Here is an 11,122-nt window from a genome sequence, read left to right on the forward strand (position 1 = left end):
TACGAGTGTGTTCTGGGCTTTGCAACCACCGAGCAAATGGAAGGGATTTAAAACCAGTTTTGTTTCAAATATAAGATCACGAAATTAAAGAGGGTCTCCAGGAATGAGATTTCTGTACAGAAGCTTGATGCAAAAGGAGCTGAAAATGCTGCTCCTGCATATGCCTGGCATTGACAACCAGGCTTGTCTGAAGAGCCTTTTCAATGATGAAGGAGAGGACTCGCTCTGCTGCTGAATGTCAAACAGGGCCCTCTGCACGGTGGCTACATTCCCTTTGTTTGAAATGGACGCAATGACACACGGCTGGGAGGAAGAGGCAAGCTACAAAGTAGTGAGGAAATAGAGTTTTAGATGCTGTTATCATGATATAAGGAAGCCAGAGGAGCCACAGACTGATGAGACCTGGCAGGCTGTGACCATGACTGGTTTGGGACACAGCTCCAGGCTGCAGCCTCGCTCCTTCGCCCTCCAGAAGAGCTGGTGGTGGCCTCTGTTACAATGCTACCATCCAAGGTGGCTGCTCTCAAGACCCCATAAAACCTAGCAGAGGAAGAAGGAACAGGAGGAAAACAGCACAGGTTGGAAGGGGTGGAGAAAGGCGTGAGAAGAAACACAAAAGCCCATGTTTCCTGTTGGAGCCTCTGCTAACCCAGAGTTGCTGATGTGTGCTTACTCTGCCATGTCAGCAGTTGAAGCTCCCCAGTGTTCAACTTTTAATCATCATCCCCTCTCATCCTCCCTCTACAGCATCCAGCTCTTCGGTATTTTACTCATTAGTTAGATTTAACTTTTGGTAAATCAGTGCTAACTTCTTGATTCCAAGTTCCAGCCTCTCTTCTTTAGGAGACATGATTCAACACTACACTCAAATTGCAATAAAAATCCTTTCTTTGGATTAAACCAGTCTCTCTGAATTCTTCCCCATTCCTCCTGCCACCCTTCTGGGTTGCAGCCTAACATAACACTGCACCAACTTCCACCTCACAACTGTGGGTAGGTAGGAAAGCCCTCCAGTGTTATTTCTTGCAGTACTACAACTACTGCACCCATGCAAAAAGCAGAACAAAATCTCTGACATGTGGAAGCAGCAGTGAGAACTCTCCATCTCCTCTCTGGGCCATCCCTTAGGGGCACAGCTGCTGGGGTAGAAAAGGGAGCCAAATGTGTTGTGCCCTGACTTTTGCCATTTAAAACTTCTCAATGACCAGCACACTGCACATAAAGACCTTTCTGAGTCATTTGAAATTTGCTATTACTTAAGCCAGAGCTACTAAAGAACCCCAAAATAACCAACCAAACAAAAAGAAGCTGAGGAAAAGTCTTTAAAGAATGTATTTCAAATTAACACATCACAGAAAGATGTAAGCAAAGAGCAAAACTTCCTATCATATTTATGACAGTATGACACACAAACTAATTATATATGTACATCTGGATTACTTGATAGCTACATTTGCAAGTGTCATTCATTTTATGCTGAATTTATTCAAAAATGAAAAAAAATCCTCTACCAAAGGTCTACACTTTATCCAGTCACAAAATATATGTTTGCAGGAACCCCAAAAAAAAAAAAAAATTACTTCAAATTTTTACCAGTGTCTCCAAACAGAATTTAGCACAAATACATTCTTGCTTTTTAATCTATTCAACTGAAAGAAATGGAGCTGCAACAGTTTAGGTTTTTTAATCCCAAAGTGGATTATACAAACATCTTCATCAAAGATTTTTTTACAACACTACCATTACTGGATATATCTTATTATTAAGGTAAGCTTTCTTCAAAGAACCGTATGATCGGAATCTCTTCCTGATACATAGTGACATGCTATTTGCTGGCTGCAGTGTGGAGAGTCAAAATGAAAACAAAAACACAAACAGGTTTTTTTAATCTTGTCTTTATTGATTTAGACTTCAGAGCTACAGCCAAAAATAGTGCATCTGTAGAAAATTATCAAACACTCTATCAATACAGCATCATGGCATGTTTGGAATTGTAAGCACTTGACAAGCTGCAAAGGGAACATCCAATCTAGTATTTGGCAGCGCAACCCATGCACAGGGAATACAGGGAGAAGGATTCCTTTCCCTCCAAAAAAGAAACACTTCTGAACAGGAACAAAAAGCTTTTGTCAAAAGAAGAATTCCAGTTACCATGGAAGACTCAATGGCTCACTCAAGACATCACCGTACAGTGCTGGAAAATTTGTGTGGAATGTCGATGGGGACTCGGAAGCTACAGCTCTGCTACAGGAGCCACGCTGTCTTCAGGACTTTGTAGGCCATGGAGAAGGTCACTGAGTAGCCAACTGCCCAAGACAAACCTCTGCCAGGCTGGGGAAGAGGGATCAAGTATGCAAAAGTGTGGAAGATCCTAGCCCCTGTGAAGATCCTGAAGTGCAGCAGGGCCGTGGACAGCTCAGGGCCGCTCAGTGCATACAGCAGTCCAATGCCAACAAACGGGACAATATTTTCCAGGTCATTCAGGTGGCCTCTGGAAAAAGAAGCAAAGTTATTTTAAAGTGTTATATTTTGTTGAATAAACCACTTCAAACCTCATTATTTTTCAGCATCTTCAGAGCATGTGACTATTCAACAACTCTTGGCTTCCTCTGCAGAGGGGACCTGATTCAGTTACTGAAACAATTTTGGCGTGTTCACCTGACATCACCCTGGTCCCTCCTGCTGCACCCCATATTTTTAAACTTCTGATTTTCTGTATGAAAGGTATTAGTTTTCCCCCAAGATCTTGGTAATACTAAGGACTTACATGAGGTGTCAGAGTGCACCTGGGTGTGCATGAATGCAAAGCCAGGGAAGAAAAGACGTAGCTGTTTTCTTGGAGCCTCTCTCAATTAACATCAATTAACTGGAGGGCTGTGACTGAAGCTACTACAGTTCATGGCCTAATCCCATAAATCCAGTTTGTGGTGACCAGAAAAGAAAGTATGAAATATCCTACATAGGAAGTGCTATGTTCATCAAATGTTCATGACGTTCCATCATCTTGAAGAAGGTTATTTTTGAACATCTAACAGGTGTGACAGTTATGCTTTTCGTTCATTTCTTCACTTTGAGCACTAAAATAGCTAAAAAAATGTTTGAAATTTTGAAACCATAATTTACTAAAAATGTGTTGAGACTGAACTCCAGATCGTGAAGTGTTCTTTCACACCCCTTCCTAAATCTTCCCAGCTTCCTTTACCTCTTTAGATAGATTATACTTCCAGCCTAATTTACTGATTGAAACAATGCCTAAGCCTTACTAAAAATGTCAAATTTCAGAGCTAACTGCAAGCAGGTCATGGCACTGTCTTGCAGCTGCTTTTAGAATATATTTATAATTACAAGGAAACATATCCCTCCAGATCTTTTATTCTCGTTCCCCATTAGAGTACCCTGAATAAAGTAATCTTTTTTCTTGAAAAAAAACTTTTTTCCCCATAAATTGAACACATTCCATTCACTTATACAGAAGAGAAGCCATGCTAAAATTATGTGGCATTATCTGTTGCCATGAAGCTTGCAGAAGAAAATATATTAAACTTCCACTAAGAACCACAGTTGGGAGGAAAATATGGATGCTGCAACACCAACACAGTAACTACAACCAAGCTTGCTTACTTACTAGGTCTGGGGATGTCTGAAAAACTCTACAAAACAACAAAACAGGATTTGAAAAATCTATTCTGTGAAAATTACTGAGGTGGTTGTCATTTCTCTACTACAACAATTTCAGTTAAATGGGTCATTTTTAGTCTCAACTTAGCTGGCCTCTCACAATTTAATAAAGGAATTGCCCCTCACCATAAGTTTCCACTTTTATCTAACACCCATGAAATTAAGCAACAACTTCCCTGAACTACTCAGGGGCAGAAAAGGAAGGAGCAGAACATCTTCACAGCCCACTTAGATTAGGCTCTCCTTTCTGAGATTTTAATCCATAAGAGACATACAGAAATATGCTTTGTAAAACAACAGCCATTATCTGCAAGGATGCAATGTTCTTAAAACAGCACTGGTATGTATTTTCAAGATCTTCCCTAATGGAGGTTTAACTGACATTCAAGTTCTTGATATAAAAATTAAACTTAGCTTCATCAAGGAAGCATGGAAGGTATTCAGCTAAAGCTTTCCTTGTTAGCAAGGGTGTATCAAACAGCATCCCGAAATTTAGGACTTTGGAAACAGAAAATTTTGTCTTGAGCTACATCAACTTATGCTCGTATTTTACAGTGTTCTCACCACTTTGCCCATGCAGGCAGGACACTACCCAAGAGCCAGCTGTTATAACCAGACAGTGGCTTACTGCTTTTAGAATGCACACTGAACATTTGAATGTGGAATGGTTTGTTCACTTCAACTAATGAATGTATTAGACTGCTACATGAAGCACCATAAAACACACACAGGCTTGACAGGGAATGGGGTGAAATTAACTCCTTGATTTAATATTATTCTGTTATTTAAAATAACTTTTTCAGGCTCCTGTGTATTACCTGCGTACACGTTCAACATCTGGATCAGTCCTCAGGAATTTCTTAGCACTCTCCCCTCTTCCAAATGATGCTGTATCTTCTGGGTTGACAAATGCCTGTTTCAATCACAAGCACACAAGAGACATTAGCAGCCAAAATGTTTATCCAGTCAAGGCAGCTTGCTATAAAGGTCACTCTTTTTACCTCAATAACCTCACTTGACTTATCTGAAGTTAAAAGCACAGGGAATAATACAATGTTTGCTGCATTACTGCTTTCTTGAGCCCAGCCTGTACATTTGTGTGCTGACAAATTAATGCAATGCAATTTATGCACTTAGATAAAGCCTTCTTGTGAGATGGACAAGCCTGCAGTAAAGCCAGTAGGCTGACAGAACATAGGCACCTACAAGGTGGAAGCTCTCAAGTCTCTTATTCACCATTCCTGACAAATTATCCGAAAGTGCTTTTGGATCCCTTCCTTCTGCAGAAGTCTACACAGCCATAGCATCCAACAGCCTTTTCCCATTATCATTTATGACCAAGGAAGTGTCTCCCTTTCCTCTTAGGTACAAATTCTTACACTTACATGATCCATTATTACCACAAAATACTGCAGGACACTACTGGAAAACAACAAGTAATTCAGGCAGTGCAGCCTGCAGTCGGCTTCTCCCTGCTGACACGTGCACTAACATATGCATTCTGTGGACTGCTCAGGCTATGCAGATATAAGTCAAGAAAATATTTTGATTTTGGGAGAGCTACATGATTGCTTTCCAGGGCAGCCTTGATCCCTATTTGTGAAATATAGCCTCAGAATTCTAGAGTTGTGTTAACAGTATCATCAGCAACATTTTACATTCTCTTGCTTCACTCCTTTCCCATTTTTCACCTTCAAGACTTTTAAATTATTTAATAGAAAATTACTTTACTATTTTTTCTGTTTGTAATATTACTAACACAATGAAACCAAACTCTCCAAATTACTGAGGGCCCTATTGTCATCTGCATCCACCTGGAGCAGTTCAGCTGGGCTCTCCTGCAACAAGCAGGAACAAAAAGCAGCATTTCAGCAAAAGGACTACACCAAAATCCGTGAAGCACAGACCATCTTGCAGAAGCAGATCTCACAAAAACACCCATATGAGGCCCACTCAGGGCTCTCTCAGCCCAGGACCAAGTGTTTCCTACAGAGGCCATGAGAAGATGCCTAGAGAAGACCAAGAACAGGGCAAGGACAACACGTCTCCCATGAGCACTTTCTTCTGAAGTAGATGCAGCTTCTACATTATTTAGCAAACCTCAGTGAATCTTTCATATTTTTATTTAGAACAAATATCAAACCACAATATTTTCAAATAACCACAAATATTTTCAAATGTTTTCAGATATTTTCAGAATTAAAAATCCAATTTGCAGCCTCCCTCTCGCTCTAGAAAAACAATAATTTCTTTTCAGAGAGTGACCTACCTGCTATAATAATTAGGGAATGCAAAAAGCTTTTGAATTATTGGATGAAAGGGCTACAGAGGAATAAAAATCTATCCCCTCTTGTGACCCTACCAGTTGGTTATTCATGCAATATGGCTCCATATCACTCTTTTGGCTCTTTATAAACTGGGTACCCTGGACATGAGCTTTTTGCAGGAAGACAATGGAAACTGCAGCTATGAAAAACTCTTATTTAAAAATAACAGAACTGTTTTAGAAGAGTAGAGTAAGTCAAATGCCAGTATAATTTAGTCTCATAATTATCTTGCAATTAGGCTAAAAACATCATCCAATTGAGACCACCAAACTCAGAATCTCTCCAGAACAGGGAGGAGGAAGAAAAGGAACAGCAGCAGTATTTGGAAGCTGACAAAGGACATAGCAGTGATATCTTTGTATTTCAATACAAATGTCAGTCTGTTCTCCCAGCCAGTATTTCCAAAAGATTACCTTCCTTGTGATCCTGAAGTATGCTGTTATCAGACTCATTAGCATCATTTTTAGAAGAACAATGGCTGTGTAAGTAGCATAAGCCCGGAAGACTTCATTGTCAATTAGCTGGGTCGATTTAGCCATTTCTCCCCTTCTCACTGATGACCTCTAAAAAACATTTAAAAGTTAGTTAAAGCTAACATCATTGCAATCCAAAGTTCTGACAACAACATTGTGTTAATAGCCTTGGTTTTTAGCATCACTGCAATGACAGCATGATTTTGCCACTGTGGGAAGTTTCTTTTTAAACCATTTTCAACACTTTTTTTTCACAATAGCATAATATAATACCTTAAGATGATAAATTATAATGTTTTGCTTCCATTATAAGTGCTTATTAAACTGTCAAAGTACAAACTACCAAAATATTTAACGTAATTGCAGAAACAACACTTAGTCACAGAAATTAGTACTCTTTTGAAATAACACAAAGATTTAGACCAATTTTAGACCAATTCATTTGAATTAGCAAATTTCCCTAAGCAGTTACCAGGATGGAAGGAGTATGTGACAATACTATGAACTGTGAAATGTAAAGAGGAAAATTAGTTTGCCTACCCTTTGCCTACCCTTTTTTTGTGTGTAAAAATGACACAATTATAATTGCACTTCAGCTTTCAAACCAACCAGTATCTTCCTACCCAGCAGTAACTTGTGATCAAACCCAGCTGAACACGCATTTTTCCCCTTTGAGACCTTGTTCTTAAAAATTGCTTTTAGCATGACTCATGGGCAAAGATTAAGTTGTAATGACAAAAAGGAGAGGACTATTTCTGCTTTTATCATGGGAGGTTTAAACTAACGAAGTCTCTTTCCAATGAGACCATACCAAATCCACAATCCTATGGAGGCAGTACTTTTTATCAACACCAGAAAGTTAAGAGGTGCTGAGGTGTGAATGCAGGTGAAAAACAAAAGCACATCCCCGTGCACATTCAATTTTTGCCCTGCACAGACTCAGGCTTTTGCCTCACCAAGTGCTTCAACCACGCATTTAGTGACTAGAAATCCATACAACTAGGACGACTTAGCTCCACTAGAGACCGAAACGAATGAATTTTTTTGTTACAGCTAACTTACTTCCTGTGATATAACTTTAACAATAGTCATAAAAATGTTAATATTCACTTGATTGCAGTTTTAACAACCTCTCATCTCGCTTTCAGCACAGTCAGCTATTGCCGAACAAGGGGAGCACGATGAGCAAGGAGCACTATGGAAGTCTTGCTCTGAAGGCATGTCCTCGGCGAGGAAGTGGGCAGGATGGAGGCAAGCAGCTGTTTGCCCAGTGAAAACAAAGCTCACCTTGCCTGGACCTGCCTGCTGGGGTGATGGGATTCTGCTCCCTCTTTTATCCTTTCTAAAACAGCGCTTGGGTCACTGGGCCTAGCACAGGGTCTGTGGACCCTGGGAAATTACAATTAATTCAACCTAACTCTCCCTCCTCTCTCATTACAGTCCAGTTCCCAAGACAGACGGCGACTCGGCGAAGACTCTTCTCAGAAATGGACAGTAACTGCTCCTGTTCATTGAACAGTCCTGTTCACATAACACAGGCGTCCTGCTAGCCTTTGTATCACAGCAAAAAGCACACAGTGTTCCACACAACAAAACAGAGTAAATCCACGGCGTCGGAGCATTTTTTCCCTAAGCTAGACTGAGAATGCATCCAAGAAGGATGCCAGGTCACGGCAGGGGACACGGTTCAGCAGCACCTTCGGCGCTCGCCACGTTTTCCCATTTTCCCCCGCTGCCCCCCGGGCTCCCAGAATGCCCGGGACCGGCCCTCAGCGCACAATGGAAGGGCACCGAGAAACTCGGGCCTTCAGCGGCAGCACAAACTGCAAAAACACACCCCAAGCCCGCCAGCGGCACGGGGTTTTATGGGATACGCTCGCTGCGCTTACAAACAGCCTGATACACACGAGTGACAGTAATAACGAAAACATGTCTCCGCAACTGCGCTCGGAGCAGCGGCCGGGCTCGGAGCCTCCCGCCGCCCCCGCCACACGCGTACCGGGGCCGCGGGTCCCCCGGGGCCACCTGTCCGTGCGTGTTTCAAACGCGGCTTCTGCCGGCCCCGTGCCGCCGCAGGCTCCGCTCCCAGTCCAGGCGCCGCCCGGCCGGGTGCCGCCGCGGCCCCTCGCCGCGGCCCCTCGCCGCACCGCCCTCCCGCACCCGCGGCGGCTCTGGCTCCCGGGCCCCGCCGCCCCCGCACAGCGCCCGCACCTCGGCCGTGCCCGCAGCGATCCGAGCCCCGCTGCTCCCCGGCGGACACTGCGCCCGGCCCGGCCCGGCCCGGCCCGGCCCGGCCCCGCCCGGCCCCGCCGGCCGCGGAGGCGGGTCCCGCCCCGGCCGCCCTGGCGGAGCGCCGCGGGCTCGGGGCGGCAGGCCCGGCGGGCCCGGAGCCCCGCACACCTGGGAGGAGGAGGAGGAGGAGGAGCAGGGGTGGAGAGGAGCAGGGAAGCCCTGCTGTCTGAACGCCCCTGGGCAGCGGGGAGCCAAAGGCTGCGGCCCCCACGGGCGCTCGTAGCGACAGCCAAGCCCAGCGACTGTGCAGATTCCCAAGAGGGCTCAAAGCTTACCTGAAATCTCAGTGTTTCTTCCCCTCCCTTCTTGTGAAAAATGCATATTAAGTGATTGGCTCTTAGCAAATATTAAATTGAATACTATGTGTGTTGTGTTGTATTAATTAGTATTACCGTGTTAACCTTTTTTAAGTAGTGTGGTAGATACAGTTTTAGGTTATAACATAATGTTGAAATAGAAACCATGCGATGTAAGGTATTTCTTTAAGTAGCTCAAGAAAGGGATGAGATAATCAAGAAATCCTTCTCACAGAGATAAGGGCAACAAGTCACCTAAGAGTTACTGCCTCCTTGTCAGAAAAGACCAACATCCTTCCCCCTCCTCCCCATCTCTAAGGAGCCACTAAGATTAAGGGGAAGAAGTTGACTATAACCAGAGAACACCCTTTGTTTGAAAAGAGTTTTATGCATCATGTATGAGATGTATGAATATGCAACAAGCTACTGCTTTCAAGGGTTAATCCTTTGTTAGGGTGTGTGCTTTCCGGGATACATTGCCCTAGCAAGGCACAGTCCATATTTCTTTATTTATATTGTCCTTTATTGTCCTGACTCTGATTGTCCCAATTCTTATTACTCTATTTTTATAACCATTTTATTACTATTAAACTTTTAAAATTTTAAAACAGGCGATTGGCATTTTTCACATTCTGGTGGGCCTTAAATTTTACCAAAGGGCAAGAAAATTAAACTTGTATTGCCAAGCCATCAGCGCTGTTCCAATAGATATGCAGCACGTCGCTTTGCAAAGTGAAACAGAAAATTAAGGAACTCTGCAGCTGGCCACAGACTGCTCCTACCAGTGTGCCACAATGTGATGAACAGGGGGAACCTGGTGTCCGAGTTCTTCAAGGAGAATTATGCTATCCCCACAGCACTCCTCTTCAACAGGAGCAATGCTTGTGACTAAGCAAGACTGAAAAAAACAGATATAAATGTAATCAGATGCCCAGAAAGGTTTCAAAACTAATCCTAAAGATGTATACACAGTAGGAAAGGGATACAATTTTAAAAGCTGCATTCTTATGGGAAAATCTCTACTCTTAGGTACATATATTCAGTGCTCACTGATGTTGCTTCTGTGCTTCATGTCATGTCATGTCATCTCAAATTCCTGTGTAACTTCTTAAAATCATAAAACACAGCACAACTCATTTGAGCAAGAGCTGTAGTATCAGAACTGTTTTGAAATGCTGGTAGGAGCTGGGTTCAGCAACCTTCGTTCTCACTAAGAACACAGCAAATAGTGCTTCTGCCGAAATCACCAAAAAAACTCACAGGAGCTTGGGTCCATCCCAGGGAATGGATTTATTTCAAAAAACACAGGAATTTCTGCAGCTCGTGCCTTAGTTCAAGACAGGAATTGTGTCTTCATAGTTTTTTTACCACACCTAATGCATATCATGACCACAGAGTGTGACTGAAATGAAACTGTAATTATCTTCTCTTGCCACCTTTTTGTTTGTTTGACATTCTAATCCTTACCCGCAGTCAGTTTAAAAAGCAGATAAACCTATTAAGTTAGCAGTAAAACTAAACACACATTATTATACTGGAGAAGAAAAGCTGGTAATTGATTTGCACAAGTTCTCAGAACTACACCTGGAAACAACAAAAAACCAGGGAAAAGGTGATTTTCATTCGTTGTAGGTAGGCTATAAAAAGAAGCATAAATGCATGTAGAAATTCTACTATTCTAATTCTACTATTTCCATGCTTTCCTTTGGATTTTACATTCCAGTTTTCGGATTTTGGAAATTCAGATTGACTTCTGTGACTTTGAAAAAGCACTTCTGAAACTGGGAAAGCTGCTATACTCCGAGTCTTTGAATTTTGAGGCAAACACCTTGTTGATTTTTTCCTACCCTTTAGGAGGAAGGGAGAAGGACAGGAAGGGATGAAAAAGAAGAAAGAAGGAGAAAAGAGAAAGAATTAAAAAAAAAAAAAAAAGAAAGCAGGGTAGGAAAAAAATAGAAAAGAGAGAAAAATATTTAGAAAATGAGAAGGAGATGGCAACAGAAGATAAGAGAAAGGAGAAAAAGAAAAGATAAAAGAAAAGAGGGAGGTAAAAAAT

General features: G+C 42.4%; 1 protein-coding gene across 1 annotated transcript; it reads right to left on the reverse strand.

Moving 5' to 3' along the window:
- Positions 1-1,314: 1,314 nt before the first annotated feature.
- MGST1 (microsomal glutathione S-transferase 1) lies at positions 1,315-8,816 on the reverse strand. The gene is made up of 4 exons (XM_068191924.1): positions 8,690-8,816; positions 6,419-6,568; positions 4,497-4,591; positions 1,315-2,491 (listed from the first exon to the last, which is right to left on the reverse strand). Exons 2-4 carry the CDS (start codon positions 6,542-6,544, stop codon positions 2,245-2,247), a joined length of 468 nt encoding a protein of 155 aa, XP_068048025.1. The 5' UTR covers positions 6,545-6,568; positions 8,690-8,816; the 3' UTR covers positions 1,315-2,244.
- Between the last annotated feature and the right edge of the window lie 2,306 nt (positions 8,817-11,122).

Source organism: Anomalospiza imberbis, chromosome 5 (assembly GCF_031753505.1).
Source record: "Anomalospiza imberbis isolate Cuckoo-Finch-1a 21T00152 chromosome 5, ASM3175350v1, whole genome shotgun sequence".
In the NCBI taxonomy this organism is placed as follows: Eukaryota; Metazoa; Chordata; class Aves; order Passeriformes; family Viduidae; genus Anomalospiza; species Anomalospiza imberbis.

Coding starts and splice junctions, on each gene's coding strand:
- MGST1 (XM_068191924.1), bottom strand. CDS start 6,544: ATGGCTAAATCGACCCAGCTAATTGACAATGAAGTCTTCCGGGCTTAT. Junction 4,592..6,418: donor ACTTCAGGATCACAAGGAAG/GTAATCTTTTGG, acceptor TGATTGAAACAG/GCATTTGTCAACCCAGAAGA. Junction 2,492..4,496: donor GATGTTGAACGTGTACGCAG/GTAATACACAGG, acceptor TTCTTTTTCCAG/AGGCCACCTGAATGACCTGG.